This window comes from Lichenostomus cassidix, chromosome 8 (genome assembly GCF_008360975.1).
Source record: "Lichenostomus cassidix isolate B80296 chromosome 8, HeHo_3.0, whole genome shotgun sequence".
NCBI classification, from domain to species: domain Eukaryota; kingdom Metazoa; phylum Chordata; class Aves; order Passeriformes; family Meliphagidae; genus Lichenostomus; species Lichenostomus cassidix.
The window spans coordinates 23,465,819-23,484,893 of record NC_139489.1 but is presented as its reverse complement, the minus strand read 5'-3'; the positions used below and the strand labels follow the sequence as shown (position 1 = coordinate 23,484,893).

General features: G+C 49.9%; 1 protein-coding gene across 4 annotated transcripts in view; it reads left to right on the top strand.

The window, feature by feature from the left end:
* MTA1 (metastasis associated 1) overlaps nucleotides 1-10,898 on the top strand; it is a 75,942-nt gene extending 65,044 nt beyond the window's left edge. For 3 of the 4 annotated variants that reach the window (XM_085068398.1, XM_085068397.1, XM_085068396.1), the window contains 3 exons: nucleotides 2,063-2,094; nucleotides 4,949-5,100; nucleotides 9,200-10,898. In XM_085068398.1, the coding sequence (XP_084924524.1) occupies nucleotides 2,063-2,094; nucleotides 4,949-5,100; nucleotides 9,200-9,338 (323 nt within the window). In that variant the 3' untranslated portion in view covers nucleotides 9,339-10,898. The remainder of the gene's footprint in view (nucleotides 1-2,062; nucleotides 2,095-4,948; nucleotides 5,101-9,199) is intronic. The other variant, XM_085068399.1, reaches the window with a different exon arrangement.
* Nucleotides 10,899-19,075: the final 8,177 nt, after the last annotated feature.

The following is a 19,075-nucleotide window of genomic DNA, read 5'->3' as shown; positions in this document are numbered from 1 at the left end:
TTAATCCTAGAAATGGCAGTTTGGGAGTGAGGTGTGTCCCTGTTGTTAGCACTGCATGAGGGTTCTGAAACTTTGGGGCTCAGGGCAAGCAGCAGTTCTGCTCAGCCTTTGCGCAGTTTGCGTCTCTCAACTTCTCACCGTGGAATATTCTGGTTTAATTCTGGTGCTTGGGAATAGCACTGTTTACTGTCTGTCGTACATCCAACAATAGTCATTGCAGCAGCAGCAGCCACATATCAGGACAGTCTTTTCTGGCATCAGGGGTGTTCTTAGTACAAGAAAAGAACTGATCTGGAGTGTGGTTAAGAGAAAGTGTGTGGCTTCATTCCAGGGACTGGCGTCAGTTGATTTACATCTCTCAGAGTTTCTGTGAATGGAGAAAACATTATCTTCTAGTTATGGAAGAGGGAAGAAAGTAATAAGTGCTGGAGCATAGCTCTGAAGCTGACCTATTCTGGTTGCATCCTGCTGGCTGTGCTGTTTCCCAGCATCTGTGGAGCCCTTTGTCCATCCATCCCAAACAGCTGCTCACAGCTGTGTTTTGGATGCAATAGCTGCTCCCATGTAAAAACAAATGATTATCTGGTGCCTGCACTGCCTTTGTCAACATCCAGAGGTTGTAACTGGGCTTCTTACTTGGTGCCTGGTACATCTGTGCTACAGATTTGATGGAAATCTTTATGGCAGCTATTTCTTCATCTCTGTGGATACTTAGGCACAAAAATGTGGCAAAAACTGAAACCACGTGTCTTCCCACTTGAAGTCGCTAACAGCATCTACATCCAACAGCATAATATCTACACAGGATGGAAAATACACTTGATATCAGCTGTTGAGTCTCATGTGGTATTGTGATAATCAATGCTCAGAAAATGTCCTCTGTTCCGCCTTCCTCACTCCGTATACTGTATTGTGCCCTGTGTTTCCTGTCATACTTGATGCAAGTACAGTGTGTTTTGTTTTACCAATGAGAATCTTCAGGAACCTGCTGGAATACAGACCATGAGCTGTGAAAGTTCATTTTTGCTGGATTCTTTTTCAAAAAGTTTTTCTCCTTCATCACAGCTAACTCACTAGCAATGGGAAGGTTCAAAGACTCAGTGAATGTGAAAGCAGAATTCATACTGACACCTTCTGCAGCCAGCAGCAGCATTTGCTGATGCCTGTCCTGTAGTACCTGTGGGATTTGATGCACTGACATTTTGGTTCTCAGCCAGAAGGGGCTGAGGAAGGTGGTTTGGTGCATGGATGTTAATGAAATGGTGTTTTCTGGGAACATCTTGGAAAACCAAACGGTGCTAACAAAAAGCTTTATTGGCTCTGCCAGGCCGTGCTGCCTTATAGCAACGCTACTTTCCCTCAGATCCCAGGAGCTTTGTGTCCTGCAGGGTCCTGTGTATGCACAGTACAGTTGAGGGCAGTGTGAGGGGTAGCTGATAGCACCTGGTCACACAGAGGTGTGGTGCCTGGTGCTGTCTTTGTGGCTGGGAAAGGGCTCTGTGTGATAGCTGCAGTGGCTGTGCTCTGTGCCTGAGGAGGTGTTTACTTGTGGCAGGTTCAGCAGATACATTCTGTTTGCTAACAGCTTGTAGCTGACGTCTGAGCTGAGGAGTTCCCAGGGGACCCAAGGAGGATAAGAAAGATTCAGTTTGTTGCTGTGTTGACAGTGAATAATGCCTTCCACTTTCTCCTTCTTGACGTCAGTAAATTCTTCAGACTAAAAGAGAACGTCAGATTTTTCCCCAGATGTGCGGAAAACCTCGGATCTGAAAGGGGAGGTGTGCTGCTAGTGGTAGTTTGAAGCAAGGTTTGAGTAAATGTAGAAGAGGTTGGGTGAATGGAACATGTCTGTAACTTGGGGCCTCTGCTCTTCAAACCATGTTGTCAAGGAAGCTTTTCTCAGTCACCTTTCTAGGAGAGCAGAAGTCAGTTCAGTAGACAACTGCAGGCTTAGCAAAACAACACAGTTGCAATCATAGTTGCGTGTGTTTTGATTTTGTACTTTTTTCTGTCTTGGAAAAGCAATGGTCTTACCAGCTCTATTCTCTTTCCTGTTTGTTAGGTCTGCCTAACCACGGACAAACCAGACAAATGGTAAGAGAATGTTCATTTAACCAAAACAGGGAAAAGAAGAATTATTAACCCACACTAGATAGAGCACCCCATTAAACCGTAGTGCTTCACTTCCACCTTTGCTGTTTGCCGCTGGTCATACTTCCCAATTCACTAAAAAGTTAAAAAAAATTATTTTGGGGCACATGAATCATCTAAGTGGTTAAATACAATTTAAACCTCAAATCTATCTATGTATCTATAAATGAGATCCTGTTTTGGATGGAACATTTTGTTTCTGTTCATGCAGAAACTGAGTGGCTGCTTACAGCAAAGTTCTGGGATGTGTTTCTAGGTGGAATGTGTTTCCCTGAAGGAGAAAGGTTTAAATGATGGAAGGGTTTGTTTGGAAAACAGTTCTTTTTTATTATTTTTTAGGAAGTTGGTGTGCAAGTTACCTGCTGAGAATGCTTGTATTTTACGGTTTTTTGGGGTTTTTTTTGAGTAAAAGTTATTTCTAGCCTTTCATCTATTGTACTGAGTTTAATCAAAGGACAGAAGCAAATAGCCAGTCTGATTTATGTGTCTCTGGCAAAATGCTTTCTCACTAAATTGTGAAGGGCCAGTGCAAAGACTGTGCATCCCTTCCCCTCATTGGCACGTGGCTTATGGGAAACAACTTCAAACATACATTTTTCCCCCCACCAGAAATGATCTTGTGATGTTGATCAAGCGGAGCTTGCCTCATTAGCTGAAGTGCCACAATGCATTAATGTCAGCAGGGTCCCTGTGACACAGGTCAGTCAGCAGCAGGTGTGACTGATGGTCACTGAACAGTGATCACAGGCATTATTAAACCTGACAGCGTTCTGGGCTAGTGTGCAGTGGCCTGAGGGGAGGCTAGAACTTGGCCATGCTAGGCTGCTTGTAATAACAAAGCATTCCTCTGGTTTGTGCCTTGATCCAAAGTGGTAAATTGTATTCCTCCATGAATTCAGCTTCATTTTGTCTCACTGAGGAGACTGGCTAATTGTTTGTGTCTGCTGAATAAACCAGCTCAGAGCACTGGGAGAAATCTGTGATGACTTACTACTTTTTAGGTGTTTTAGGGTGAAACCCCCAGAACTGCCTTGATTTTGGGTTGCCTGATCAAGTGTGAATGATAAAGTAAAGGTCCTTATTTCAGGATGTACCATTTGGAATAGATTTCACCATGCAGGTAGAGAAGAGGCAACCTGGAAGCACAGGGTGCCCTTTCTAGGTATTTCCAAGAATTTTTTCTGGAGTTGTTCTCCTGTGTATCTTGCACATAGGGAGAAAATACCCTTTGCAACCTTAATGAAGGTAGTATTTTCTTGGAGAAACCTGGAGGGCGTAAAAAAAAAGCCATCACAAGAGCTTTTATCTGAAACCTTTTCCTTAACAAATGTCAAATCTAAAAGCAATTGTTGAAGTATTTCAGTGGTCTGCTGTTGTGCTGAAGTTGTCTTGTATAACATGGAGCTGGGTAACAAAGAAATGGAATTGTTATTGCACTTGTATGCAACAGTTTTAAAGAACTTAGGATTTTAAAAGGTGGGGTTTTGTTTGTTTAGCTCTAAAGCCCTGATGTTCTGCAGGAAGCAGATCTTGCTAGAGCAGTTGATTAAGGCTGGTCAAAAAAAAAGTCATTACCATTTTTTGTTTTCTGCTCAGATACAAAATGAGATAGACACAAGGTTTTGGTGGGGTTTTTTCCCCTTGGTTTTCAGACTGAAGTCTTCCCTTTCTGAATCAAGGTGTTAAAATTTGGTTGAGCTATTGCAATGACCTGACACTTAAGAATTTGAAGGCCTCATGTCCCCACCATTGCTTTTGAGGTGGATCTCCCAGGGCAGACATCTCTCATGTACATGTTCAGTTTTCCATTCCATGGGCAAAAGGGGAAGCCTTGGTGCACCTGGAGAGATGGTCTGACCTTGGACAATGGCCTGTGAAATACCAGAATTGAATTTATACCAGGGTGTTTTCTGACCAGCTTTAATTTATGCATATGAAATTTCTGGGCCTTCATTTTGCATCTTTCCCAGCTGTTCAGTGTTACTGATTTCAGTGGGATTTCTCAATGTGCTGATCATCAGGAAGAGGGGCAGCACAACTGGACTTCAGTGATCAAGGACAGCATTTGAGAAGCTTAACACATTGCTCCCTTTCATCTGCACCTCTCTTAATAACAGCTCATGTTTTTCCAGCTGAGTGTAAGGGGGTTACTGTGAGTCTGGAAAATGATGCCTGTGTTGATTCGCAAAGCAAATGTGTTGTTATGGGAAATGTGTGGTGTTCAATACTAAAAGGATTTTATCATGAAAGTTGCTAAGCTTTGTAGTACTGGATTTGTTTTCAACAAGATATTTGATTCTATACTACCCTCATTAAATATTAACTTCCCTAGAACAAAAAAGTTACGGGTAAGTTTGGTACTCCAGAATAACTGTAAATTCTTATTTTTGTATTTGATTTGCTCTGTAGCTAGATTTCCTTCTCTGAAATCAATAGAGTTGCTCTAGATTTATGGTAGTAGCTGAAATCTAAGCCTGATGCTCAATCTTTTGAACTTGATGTCATCTTTCAGACACAAGCAACAGATTATTGGTAATGCCTTCCATTTATTATTTGTCCTGTCGCTGGAGTATGGCTGTCCTATTGCATATTGAAGGTGCCTGACTTTGTACTGCTTGTGAACAATTGCTTATATATGAATTCTGTGTTCAGTCCTGGGCTAGAGGGGGAGGTATTTACCATAAACTCTCAGTAAGCCATATGAAAACTTTAATTCTCTTTTCCTCTGAGTGCTTAGCACTTGTTTGCTGCAGGTTTGTTGCAGTCCATAACTGTGCTGTTTTATGTATCACGTTAGGGACCAAGCCGAAACTTGCTGCTCAATGGGAAATCATACCCAACAAAAGTCCGATTAATTCGTGGTGGATCCATGCCTCCAGTGAAAAGGAGGAGGATGAACTGGATTGATGCACCAGATGATGTTTTTTACATGGCCACTGAAGAAACCAGGTAGGAACCATGGTCTTTCAGAGGATTTAAGGGGAGGTCTTTTGGTTTGCGGGTGCTTCAGCTGGTGGTGTGGTTAGAGAGGGATCTTGTCTACAGATCTGTTGCTACAAACAGAACGCAGAGACCACGACCAGTGCTGAGGTGGGTAAAAGGTGGGAAATACCTAATCATGCACTTATATTCCAGAGAAAGCAAATTCTTCTTCTTCCAGAGCAGCTGCTGTAAGAGATTGGCACAAACGGAAGGAAGACTGAGGTGGGACGTTCACCTGGTTCAGACCTATCTCTGCCCTTGGAGGTCCCATTGGAGTGGGACAGGACTGGGGCCTCCTGGCTCACTGTGTAGCAGAGCCTCCTATACACACAGCTCTGCACAGCCTCTTGCATACTGAACTCTCTTGTATTACCCCTCAGAACATCTCCATGTGTGTCTGGGTGCTGAAACCTCCAAGTGACAAGGTTTCCATGGGCTGAATTGACTCATTTTTTCAGTGGTTTATGTTTGCCACCAGTAGTGGTGAGATTAGCCTTGCAGTGTCCATCTGCCTCCTTTGCTGGTACTGCTTCTGCTAGTCCTAATCCTTCTTGTTGGTCTGCCTACAGGATAAAAATAGTAAAAGAAACTTTCCTTGTGTGAGTTTCACTTCAAACTGTTTACAAACTGCTGACAGAGTGGTAGAAACTATGTGACCTGATCCCTAAGGCAAAGATCTTAGGACAGGAGGGTTGCTTCTGGGTGTGGTGAGAAGGCAGAGAAATTGGCTTGTGTGGTTTCCTCCCAAGAACTTGATGCCTCCCTCCTGGGTAACCTTGAGGAAGGTCAGAGCAAAGCTGCAGCCCTGCTTTCCAGCCCTCTCTGACAGCAGAGGTGCCGTCTGGCTTCTGTCTTGGTCTGAAGCCTGAAGTTATCAACACTTGCACTCTCAGTGCCCCAGCAGCAGAGAAGCACTTACCTTTCCCTCCACTTGCAGAGATGGGCCTGGGAATTACTGGATAACTGAACTCAAGTGACTGAGTCAAGAGTTTTAGTGCTTTGTCTCTTCTGGTACTACTAAATTTGGCACTATTCTGAGTCTTCATTTGTTGAGCATGAAGTTCATAGTCAAGAGGCCTGACATCCCCAACCTTCTCCTTAGCCTGCAAAGCATTTCAAGTGTCAAGTAACTATTCTGTGGTCCTAGCCCATCAAAGATGGGCTTTGTCTCAGAAAAGCTGAGACTAGTAACATTCAAGTTACTAACCACTAATCTATTGGATGATCAGATTTCAGTGCAGGAAACACCTTGTTAGAAACATGAAGTCAATTTCCCTGTCAGACTTGTTCCTATGGACACTTTCAACGCACCTGTGCATTTCACCTTTGCTCATACCTTTGCCATGTCTTTCCTTTCTCCTTTCTGTGTCTTCAAGATGCTGTGAAAGAAAGTAGTGGAATTCCATATATAATTGAAAATAAAGTGAGAGAAGGAATAAATTTTCTGGGGAAGCAGTTTTCTTATTACTGCTGTTGCTCTGCTAAAGAGGTACTGGGATCCTGTTACAGCTCTCAGAGTCAGATACCATTGTGGACTCGGTGAATACAGTCTCTAATTCACTCCTTAGATGCTCAAGGCTTGTTTCATAATCCTGCATCTGGGAAGCTCTTCTTGACATCTTCACCATCCAAGCCACGTGAAAAATGGCAGGTGCATGGTGACAGTGTGTCAGTACAAGGTCCTGCCCTTTGACCTCTACAGAACTGTGGCAATATTCATCAAGTGTGGTGCTGGTTGTGACACCAATTTACTGTAAAGAATCTTCTGCTCATACAGAACCACTGACTGGGGCAGGAAAGATCAGTCCCACAGCAACCAGCACATCTCTAATGAAAATCATGGTTCAGTGATAGACATCAGCTCTGTAAGATCTTATCACTTCCATTTAAAAATAGAGAAAGAAAGGAAAGAAAAAAAATACCCAGGCTTCTTTGTCTGACAGCCATGCTGCTTAGCTGACTGATGAGTGGTGAAAGGAGATTTTTGGCAGCCTGTGAAGAGCAGGGAAGCCTGAGTGATAGAGCATTGTCAGCGGCACGGGTTTTCTGTCGGGCATTTCACCTCTAACTTTTCCCTGAACCATCTGCTGCATTCCAGTGTCAGGAATGTGAGACTTGTTTGTGAGCTCTGAAACAATTTGAGCTTTGTGTTGGCTCCGTAGCAATCAATCTAGCTGCAATATCTGCATATCATCCTCCAGCTGAGGGCCAGGCTGTGTTTTCAGTCACAGCAAGTAGGTTTTACTGAAGTTTTACATGCTCCCCCTCCCCCTTTTTGTGTAGCTCTCTTGAGAATGCTGCTGGAAAACTGTACAGCTCTGAGGGAGCAGTTTGAAAAGTTGGTCGAATGAAAGGAATAAGTTTTTGAATTGAAGGCTTCCAGTAAGGAGCTTGGCATTTATAGCTCATGCAAGCGGAGGCAGCGAGTGACCTGATCAGAATCTAGAATACTGGAGGACGTGTTTCTGATGGCAGTGTGGCTAATTGAGCACACACGGGTGCTGCATGGAGCTCTGCTGGCTAAGAGTGGATCAACTGCAGCCAAACATCTCGGAAAAGTCATTATATCATGATTTTTTATTTTTTTTTTCTCCCCCCCTCCACTTTGCCATCTTGTTTTCACCTCTCCTCACTCTGCGGCCTTTCAGCTTTAGAAGGTGCTGGAGAAATGGGGACACTGGGCAAACAAAAGATGTGTCTGTGTGTCATGCTGCAGCTTGCCCTGCTCAGTGGGCAAAAAAAGCAAGTAAGAGATGACCAAATCTGACAAGAGCTGATTCAAAATCTTCAGCTGAAGTTGATGGTTTGTCAGTTCTGGCGATGCTAAGAATAAGCTTTTGAGGAGAGGGGAGGTATTTTAACCACTTTCTTTAGCAACCATCACATCTTGAAGACAGAAGTCATAGCACAGTGATAGGCATCAGCCCAGTGAGAAGGTCTCTCTCCCAGTAACAGATAAACCACACCAACTAGCCAAAAGAACCTCAACAACCAACACAACCAACAAAGGGAGGTTTTGGCCCCAGCAGTGTTCCCTAACCAAAATTGGGGATAATTGGCTGAGATGTGGGCTGTAAAGCCCTTCCTCTCTTGTCTCTCATGGTAAACCTTGTTCTGTCAGGAGCCCGTGAGGGAAGGTAATGCTGCCTCATTTTAATTACACAGTGCATTTCTCATTGTTAGTGGATTTTTGGGTTTGGATGGGTTTTTTAAAGATACTGCCTTTATCTGTAAGCCTGGTATTGACAAAAAGAAACAAGCAGTCATTCAGTATTGTCTCTGTCTAACTTATTTTGGTGATTTTAAAAGTTTGGTGTGTCTTTCTCTCCCTTCTCTCTCTCTCTCTTGCTGTCTCTACATATGGAAAACAGCTTCCTGCATCTGATAAGACTTGTTGCCAGCCTTATACATATAGGGAAATCCTTAACCAAATACAAGATGTGACTATTGCCCATTTCTGGGTTGGGCACACACAGCTGGGAGAAATAAGAGGGGGAAACACCCTGTTGGTGTTCCCAGCATGGGGGAAAGGCTCCAGCATTGTTTCATTGGTTAGTGGCTATCACAGAGCTCCCCTGCACAGTCAGCCTTGAGTGCAGCTCCATGGGTGATGGGTTCTCCTTGCAGAGGCAGCTGTGGGCACCTGCTTGGGGCTGGGAGTGACAGAGTGGGCAGTGATCAGCATTGTCAGAAGGGGTTTGGTTTGACTTGGCTTTGTAAATTCCCACAGAGCTGCCTGTAGGACGTCCAACTGATCCAAATAAATTCAGAATAAATCAGCAGTGTGGAAACTGGCTGTCCTATTTCACGTGTTCTATTCACAGCAGGAGACCCTGGTCCTACAAGGCTGCACCAAAATGCCTTCTGCTCTGCAGGGCAAGGAGTCTGGAGCAGAGAGTCCTCTTCATAGAGGGGTTTATAAATCAGGAAATGTAAATTTCCCAGGGCAGACGTTGCAGAAGGAACTGTCAGCCTGCCTCATTAGCTGGGGCCTGGTTTCCCTAGGAGCGATGGCGAAACCTCCGGTGCCTCTGTAATCCGTGTCTTTCTTCCTTGCTGTCTGCAGGAAAATCCGCAAGCTGCTTTCCTCCTCCGAAGCCAAGCGAGCCGCCAGACGCCCTTACAAGCCTATTATCCTGCGGCCCATGCAGGCCGTGCAGCTCCGCCAGCCCATGAATGATGAGCCCATAATCATCGAGGATTAACGCTCGCCGAGCAGCGCTCTCCGCATGGCGGCGGATCTGCCCGAAGAGTCTCTCCTCCAGTATCTACTTGAGTTTCCATGGCTACAGCATTGAACTAACTGTTGAAGAGAGGGAACTTTTGAGGAACTGTTTTGCATCTTTTAAACCCTTAAAAGGAACTCAGCCCTGCTCTGAGCCTCTGACCACAGACTGCTCTCTCTCTCTCTCGCACTCTCTCCTTCTCTCCTTTCTTTTTTTTCTTTTTATTTTTTCCTTTTGTTTTATTTTCCTTTTTTTTTTTTAATTTTTAGTAGCCTCTTTTCCCTTTTGCTTCTACCCCTTTTGTAGAAGGGGGAGGGAAAGTAAGTTTAACTTATTAAGAGAATGTGGACTAGTGCTTTTTAGCTTTGTTTCCTCTTCTGATGTACGAAGAGCTAGAACCCTTCATTTTGTGACTGAGCTCTTGTTGCAAAGCCATTTTTATGAGGCTGTGTTGTATGATTTTTCTTTTCTCTTTTTTTTTAATTTTGTGGACGGTGCCATTTTTTTATTTCATTTATATTATTTCTTTTGTAGATAAATTTCCAATCTTTAACTGATATTTGAAAATAGGAGCTGAAAGCCAGCCCCAGGTTCAGCCAGTTTTCTTTGGTCCTGTCCCTTCTGTTTTTTGGATCATTTCGCACAGCCAGTTGTGCTCATGCACAAGACAGACCAACTCAGGCTGAGAAAGGAGTGAGCTAAGAACTGAAGAACCTTGCAGAACATTACACTAACGTTGTGTGCAGTGGAGCCAGGCTGCCAGAATTAGGTGTCCTTACTCTAGTTGCTCTCTGGGAGATGTGGCCTGTGGCATTTCTCCCAGTAACCAGCAGTTTGCGTGCTGCCTTCTCTGTGACATCTGGGATCCTACGTGCTGTTAGGCCACCAAGAGCCAGCAGTAGGCCCAGCAAGTGTAATGAATTGCTTTGCTCTGGCTCCAAGAGTCAAGTACACCAATGCCCAGGGACATTTTGCTTAGAACTCTGAACCTGTTTGTGCATCAGTGCTTTTGGACACATGTTTCCCAGGATGAGACCTGGTTTCTCTTTAATTGCGTTACTGTATGTTTCCCATTTTGAAGGGACTTTAAATTACAGCTGGGTTTTCATTTGAACACATTGTGTCTGAATTTAAGTGTTTTTTTCCCCCCTTGACATTTCTTGTGTTTGAGGTTTCTTGCATCTCTTGAACTTCTTACGTATTTGCAAGTCTGTATCATTTCTTTTTCATATGTCTTCTCATGGCAGTGCATTTGCTGGATGCCCTGCTCGGTTTTGAAAGGATGTAAACTATCATTTGCAACTTGTGCTGATCTGTACATGTACCTGCCTCAAGCAGACACAGCATGTAATAACCCCCAAGTCATTCCATATGTGTCAGCGGTGAGATGAGCCAAAGTTGTATTTGGGTTATCACAGTCCAACCGTGATTCTGTGCAACTCTGCTAACCCACCGGGTTAGACGGAAAGGAATCCCCACAAAATGAAAACAATTCAGTTAACTTTACTTAATAAACCTGGAAAGTGAGCTTTTGTGAAACATCTGCTTTTTGTCTCTTCTGAAACAGTCGCCCTTGCTCGGGTTCCGTGTGCCTGAGGCACACAGCTCTGCATCTTCCTTCCCACCCCAGGGCTGTGCTCTGCTCTGCAGTGTCCCTGTGCCAACACTGCTGTTGTACAGGGCAAGACTCAGAGTCACTCCTGGTTTGATTCCCCTCCTGTGCAGTTTGAACATTTCCAGCACTTCAGAGGCGTCTCCCTCCTCCTCTGAAATGCAGCAGCAGATGCAGGGCCATGCCTCTGAATGAGCCTTTTGTCCGCAGCAGCTCCTGGTCCTGCTGCTCTGGGCATGCCTCTGGTGTGTGGCAGAGGGACATCCCTGGGGGTGAGCAGCCCAACCCGTGGGCAGTTCTTAGTTCTGCATTGCTCTGTCCTCTGGAATGAGCAGTATGGGCTCAGTGTTTGGTCTTGTTTGCTGCTCAGGAGTGGTAGGATTTACTGCGTGGCTGTGAGAAGCTGTGCACCCTGGCAGATCTAAGTGTATCCTGTGCTACACATCAGGGTGTCCTGTCCATAACTTAAAAACGGGACAGGACAGCCATTCCTGAAGGATGTGCTGCTCAAAAAGGGCACAAAAGCCCTCAGGCTGCAGGCAGCACTGCAGGACAGCACCAGTGACCATTGGCAGTTTGTCACCAGCTTTAGGATTAACCCTCTGTACATAGAAAACACTGGCTGCAGGAGGGTTTTGTAACACTTTTCTCCACGAGGGAAAGCTCTCATAGGGATTCCTTCCTGTAGCAAAAGGAAATCTGAACATGTCACTTCTGAAAACTCCATGTCTGAGTTGGCTGCAGCCCTGCAGTAGCAGAGGGCTCTGCTGTGCCTGGGGGAGCTCGGACAGCCCCGAGTGCCGGAGCTGCTGCTGTGCTGTGGATATCCCGGTGGATGGATGAGCCATGGATGAGCCTGGTGAGAGGCTGCTCCGCCTGCACCGAGAGCTCAGGAACCACTTGGGGGTGCCAGCCCTGCGGTTTCCAACAACTTAAAAGCTTTCTTGGAGCGGCTCCAGAGGTTGCTCTGGGAACGGGTCCAGGCGAGGAGAGAGAGCATGTCCTGTGCTGCCCTAACTTTGAAGGACCCTTGCGTGTCCTTCAACAGAGATGCTGTTTTTTGGCGTGCAGTAGCAGACTCCACTGCCGTGTGTTTCACTGGCTTATGTTTGTAGCAGCTTGGGAGGAGGAGCTGGAAAGATCCCTTTAGCAACCGAAGGAAAATGCTGGCTCTTGGGAAGTGCAGGGAGTGGTAGGTCCCACCACTGACCTCTCCAAGCCTGAGGGGTCACTCTCTTAAGCTGCTGCTGTCACTAAGCCTCTCCTGTGCTGACCTCTGTGTTCACATTCCTGTGCTGTTGCTGCAGGAATTGCCTTTGGTTATTCACCCTCCTGCTCTAGAGCCGTGGCAAAATACAACATCCATACAGCTGCAGCAATGTCCCATTTTCCATGTCCCTTCCTCCCCCTGCTTCCCACCTCCTGAAGAATCCATGAGATTGCAGAGGGGGAGCAGAGCCTGGAGTTGGGGAAGTGCTCGCCACCCCAAAGCAGGCCAGGCCTATCAGGACATAATAAGTTTTGCTACATGCATTTGGGTATTTTCCCTCAGCCATGTGTCCCTGGCATCCCAATCCTTGCCTTTCTGCCTTGCAGACGTGGGAGCAGACATGTCACAGGCTCAGCTGCCATCCCTGGAGAAGGCTGTGCTCACGTGGATGGAGCGTGCTGACCTCCAGACTCAGTGCCATGCCTACAATTTTGCAGGCTTAAAAAGAAGCAGGAAGCTGCTCAGGAAAGTATTTTAAAAACAAAACAGAAATCCAAACATTCCTGCAATGCTTTATGCCAAAATGCTTTTGTTACAGATTAAATTTTTTTGTTCTAAAGTTAACTTTGGTATTTTGGGTTGGGTTTTTTTACGTTGCGTTTTGCATTTGACCAGCTTGTCAGTAGCAGCTCCCTGTGATCTCTGCTTTTGCTGCTGTAGCATGAAGGCAGTGCCCTGACTGTAACAGCACCGTTGAAACAGTGGGAAAAAATGACCAAAACTAACAATTCTGAACCTGGCATTCCTGCTGTGGGAGGAGGGCTGTAACCGGGACACTACTGGAGAGTTGTAAAGCAAAATACACGCTGAAATTTTCTTTTGAAATGGAAATTTGGAGCTGGTGCCAGCTCTGCTGCGGGCTCTGGCTCTCCATGCAAGTGTTACACAAGCCAGACCTTGGGAAGCTGGAAAGGCTCTTTGGGATGGTGGGATTGCATCATGGTGGAGCTGCTTCCCACTGCCAGGGGAGGAGGGGGCACCTGCCTGTTCACAGGGGGGCATGGGGTGAGGAGTGGCATGGGAGGTGTGCCAGCCTGGGGGATTTCTGGGAAGAGCACAAATAAAATCTGGCAGATTTTGACTGTGAGGACAGGGAAGGAATTTGTTACAGAAACTGCACCTTGAATCTTTTCTATATTTCTTAATCTATCAAGAGGGCACAGACCTAAGAACACCATTAACCCAAATAAGCTTTGGCAGCAGCATTAGAGGGAGAGAGGAACAATCACTGCAGAAAGGCAAGTCCAGGCATGACAGGTCTCTCTAGCTGGTGAGAGAGGGTTTAGGGTTTTTCCTGTAAATGTACTTTTTAGTCAGTGCCTTTCAAGGTGAACCTGCAAGAGCCAGCAGGGATGGGATCTGCAGTGATCCCCATCTTCAGAATATGAAGGTGTTTATTGCCTTTCCCAAGGGAGGAGGCTGGGGTGGCCCTTTTTCCCCTGTCACTGCTGCCCTTGCTTCCCTTCCTGGGGACTGACAGAAGGGTTTTGCCCTGCTTGACCAGCTTTGAGACCTGGTGGAAGACTCAGTCTCTGATGATCATGTTTCACCCGTGCAGGAGGAGGAAAGCTGCCTCAAGAAAAGACACACAGTAAATTCAGATGTGTTGTGGGGCTGGGGCTTGTCTCCACCTCTTCTTCAGCTTGGAAGAAAGTCAGGCCAGGTCAGGGTTGAAGCACATTTGATTCCTGCCCTGGGCTTTGCGAGTTCATTCACCACATTCCTGGAACGAGAATGAATAACATAAATTCAGCATCTTTCTGCAGACAGCTTCCTCCCTTCCCTCCTGCAAGGGGACTCTCCACCTGGATCCAGTGCTCTGTGGGATGCTGGCAGCGTCACAGGGAGCAGATTTACAGGTCCTGGCCGGAAGGTTTCAGCCAAGTCACGCTCGTTCAGAGATTTTTCCATCTGAGCAGGAGCGAGTTTGTTCCCCCTGCCTGCGCCTTGGCTGCCCCCAGGCAGGACATGAAGGAGGGGAGCGTGTGGATGAGGAGCCAAGCTGGATGTGTGGTTTCCCTGCAGCCCAGGAAGATGCCCGTAATGTCTGGTGGGAACTGGGGCCAAATGCATCCTAGGGAGTGGGTGATGCTGAAGGAGAAGATGGTGCCGTGGGGACATTACAGCACTCATGAGGTGCTGAATTATGTGTCCAGCCCCTTCCCTATGCCAGGGGCTCACTGAGGATGATGTCCTGGAGGTGCTCTGCACGTAGGGCACAGACACATGAAAGCTGGGCAGTTCTGGGCTCACTTTTCTTGCTGCTATGCCAGAGCCAACCAGAGCCAGGGTGCACCATGGCCAGCCTGACCTCTGGCCACAGCATGTCCGGGGAGGGCCATGGCACTGGGAGGGCTTAATGACAAACTGCCCTAAGCTGAACTTTGCCACTGAAGTCTGTTTAAGCACAGCCTGTTCCCTGGGACACCCTTTCTTTCCCTGAAAAGCTGGGGGAGAGCCACTGGTGCCAGCTACCCCCACCCTTGGCCACTGTCTGCACAGCCTCCCCACTACGATCACACCATGGCTCTGAGTGCTGTGCTCAGGTCTCTCCAGCTGGTTTCCTGCCTTTTTTTGGTTAGAGCACTGCCTTCCAGGCGCTGTGACCCCCCTGCACGCTGGCACCACACCTGCTCTATGGAGGTTCACACCAAGTGTCTGCATCCTCGCATCTGCCTGGATCCTGCTGGGATTCTCACTGGCCCTGGGCAGGCTGGCAGCCACAGCCCCTTGGGAAAGGGTCGCAGGGACAATGGGGACATCCATTCCAGATGGCAAGGACAAGTGGGATATCTGTAAACCTGTTTATTGCAGGCGTGACAGCCCTATCAGCTCTGCCTGATAACGGCAGGGCCTCGGATGCCTTTTAAAGGAGAGGAGCGACAAGTGGGTGGCTGGAGCTGCAGATGCTGGGCGCCGGGGCCGGGCGCTGACGTGCCGAGCCCTGGTCAGTGGCATGTGCTGCCTGACAAGACCCAGCTCCTGCCAGCCCTCGGCATGCTTGTCCTCTGCTCCTCCATCTTCCCGTCTCTTGCTAATCCTTCCTAAGCCCTGTGCGCCCCTTCAGAGCCGTGTGCTGATCCTGTGGCCACCCTTCGGCAGCAAGGCTGGGCACCCTGCATGTGTGGATTGTCCCTTCTCTGCGTGGCTGCTTCCCCACCCCAGCCAGCCTCAGGCTCCTTGTGGTGGGGACAGTTTTCCCCTTTTCCAGACAGGGTGCTGCCCTGCTCACCCTCCCGTGCAGCCCCAGTTTGGCATGTAGGACAGCCAGATCCAGGCTGGCAGGCGCTGCATATCCAGGAGGGCTGGGGAGAATAAATGAAATAAAAACTAAAGTGTTTTGCCAGGTTTTGTGAAAGGCTCTTTCTGTTGCATCCCATCACAGGGAACTGCTCCCAGTCCCTGAAGGGAAGCCCAACCACTTTTTCTGTGAAACTCCTGCCTAATGCAAGGAACTGAGGCAAAACTGGGTATAGCTGGGGTGGCCCGTGGGCAGTGGCTGTTCCTTGTCAAGGGCAGCAGCCATTTGTAGCCACCAGCTCCTGGCTGTGTGTCTGGGGCTGCAGGAGCTTCAGGGGTGAAAAAAAGAGAAAGCTGCAGTTTGTCACCCTGGGGTGACCCTGTCATGGGGGACAGAGGGCCCTGGGCATGTGGGTGCACATGGTGCACCAGCCAAGGCTCTACAGACCATGTATGGATCACTGTTCTCTGGGCACACCAAGCCAGCAGCAAGGGTTTTTCTTGTAACCTTTTAAATTTTCTTTTTCCCTAGCTTCTTCTTGCCCTGTAACATATCCAAGGGATCCTAGGTGCCAGAAAACATGAGAGCAGAGGAAAGCTTTCCAACCCCAGCTCCCCGTAGCAGCAGCTCTGTCTGGGTCCATGAGTTTTTGTGGTATTTGTATCTGAATGAAGAAGAAAGAGCTGAGGGGAGTCGGCACGGGGAGGGGGAGAGAGGTGAGCCAAAGGAGAGGCAGCCTGGAGGGAGTTATTCCTTATTTATTCCTTGCTTTCCCTTAATCTCTGAGCAAAGCTCTCTGGTTGACCTGCCCTAGGCAGAGGTCCCAGCCTCGCACCTTTTGCAGACTCCCGGTGGAGGCAATCCCTGCTCCAGGGCCAGGCCCAGCCCAGCATACTCAGCAAGATGCCCCCCGTGTCTCACAGCCCCTGCTGGGTCCTGGGGCAGTTGCTGCTGCCCGGGGAAGGGCTACAGGCACCTGCTTTAGGATGTGGGCTGGCTCCAGACTCAGCTCCAGCTGGAAATGAGGATGCTGCAGGGATGTGGCTCCTGCTCTGCTCCCTGCAGCATCCCTGAGGGAAGCGGCTGGGTTAAAAGCCCCCACTTTATCGTGGAGGGAGCTCTGTAGAGGAGAGGCCCCTTGTGCCCCCGAAGTGGGTAACTGAGGGCACGGCCAGATCAGCACAGATCCAGTGCCAGTGCCTCCCAGGGCGATGCGTGCTGGGCCAGGGAGCAGCTGCCCTCAGCAGCGCAGGAAATCCTGAGGCTGCACAGCGCTGGTGCCATTGGTGTAAAATGGGTCACCTCCCGCCACGGCCACGAGGGCTGGGCACACGGTCCCCTCGGTCAGGACACCCCCGGGCACTGCTGCAGGGGGTATGGCCCATGCCAGGAACCTCCCCTGGCTGCTGAAAGGCGGCTTTGTCACCCACTGCCAGGGAAACTCCAGCTCAGCCCTTGGGCAGGGATGGCACCCACAAACTTCTGATGGAAAATGCATCCTTTGGTGGAAATTACTCCCCAGCCTGGGTAATAATGTGCTGTCTGGGGAGAGGCACAGCGAGGTCAGGTTGTCCCTCATGTGCCACCACCCCCCTGCCCTCATCCTATGTCCCCCTGGCAGCAGGCTGACCCCTGCCTAGCACTGGGCATGCTGTCCCCACAGAAGCTTGGCCATCCCTGCTTGCTCAGCCTGTGCAATCCAAGTCACCTGTCCCCGAGGTGCCAGGACAGCCTCAGCACAGGAGCATGCCCAGCCTAAATCGGGGAAGCTTAAGACACGACCAGCTAAAGCCACTTTGCTCCTGAACTAGCATATCCGCTTGGGATTTAGCGCATTTGCAGGCAGGGATTCACACCTTTAGGTGATTTAATTCCCCCCAGCCTCTCTGTGTGAAAAGCCCTTGGCTGGCAAGAGCCCGTCTGGGTGTTGGTTCTGCAGCTTGGCAGGACCCAGGCTTTCTCCTGTGGCCACCCCAAACACACTGTTGGGTGGATGCAGACTTCTTCCTCCTTCTCGTGCACCCCTCAGCCCCCAGGGCTGGGCACCAGCCAAGATTTCCTATGGATGTGGAGGATTTAGACAGCAAGGCCTTTTCAGGATGTCCCTCAGTGTGTGAGACAAGAGCTGCTGCAGGCACAGGGATGCTGCTGGTGCTGTTCTGGCACCTGCCTGCTGCCATGGGGTGCCTGAGGGCTGTAGACACAGCGGGTACCACAGAGGGACCCACACGAGTGCCGTGGGGCTGTGCTGGTGCAGGCAGCTGCTCTTCCAGAAATCAATAGCTCCACAAATCCCCTGCTCCAGCCCTGCCCTGGTGGCTGCGGGGACCCGCTGGCTCCACGGTGGGACATGCAGAGCTGAGCCTCCCCTCCCCAGGGTTGTGTGGAGCTCAGGCGCCCCGGAGGCACCACTGCCACCTGGCCCTGCGCGGGGACCCCGCCGGCCACAAAGCCACACATTGTTGTGACAGCAGCTGGGCGAGGAGTGACAGGGATGCCTGGGCCTTCTAGCCCAGCAGGGTGCACGGAGATGGAGAAGCCCTCTGTCGAGCATCCCCGGCCCCTCCGGCACACTGCACTCGCCGGCCGGGTCACTTTGTCCCACGGCGCAGCCCCGGGTTCCCATCCCAAAGCTGCCCTTGCTCCGGGGGCCAGGCGGGCGCTCGGCAGCTGCACCAGCTGCCGGCAGAGAAAGGAATTCTGTGACAATGGCGGCGGAGCAGAGCCAGGCTGCCGGCTGATGAATAATGCAAGGCTGCGCTTGCGGAGCGGCAGATGTCCTGTTTACCAACACCCGGCCCCAGTCAGCGGGGTGGCGGTGCAGGGCGCAGCTCCCCAGCCACGGGCCCTGTCCCCGCTGTCACCACCCCTGCACACCCCCTGCCCTGCGCCCACCACAGTCCCGCCGCGGGGCAGGGTCCTGCCGGGGGGCACCGAGGGGATCCCCCGGGCGCAGGGGGTCTGCACCCCACCGTGGGGCTCGCCTGCCTCGCCACGGCACCGCGGCTCCCTGAGTATCCTCGCCGCGGGTTCACGGCTCCCTGAGCATCCCCTTGCAGCCGGAGGGGTTTTTGAGATGGGAGTTTCCATGGCAACGGAGCGGAATGGCGCCGGGAGCCGGGGGATGCGGGCGCTGGAGCCGGGCAGGGAGCGGGGCTGGCGCGGGGACGAGCTGCGCGCTCCCGCGGGCGGTGGGAGATGCCGAGCCCCTCTGCGGCGGCTGGCCCGGGATCCCCAGCCCCCGCTGATGCCCCGGGGGCGGCTGCTGGCCCCACTCCGCCAGGGAACTCCCGGCCGGTGCCTTTGGGGCAGCTAAAAACCCACAAGTCGCGTCGCTCAACTACAACCTGTTTATTATGGAGGGTTTTTCCCAGGCAAGGGAAGGCGGGAGCACTCGCGTCCCGACTTTGGTCTTTGGGGATGGGGGACAGGGCAGGAGGTGTTCTCTCCACCTCCGGGACCGGGCACCTGCTGCGCTGGGCTCAGCCGAGCCGTACCGTGCCGTGCCGTGCCGTGCCGTGCCGTACCGAGCCCGGCCGTGCCGAGCCCGGCCGTGCCGGGCCGGGCCGACGCTCGGCGGGCAGCCCCGCCCC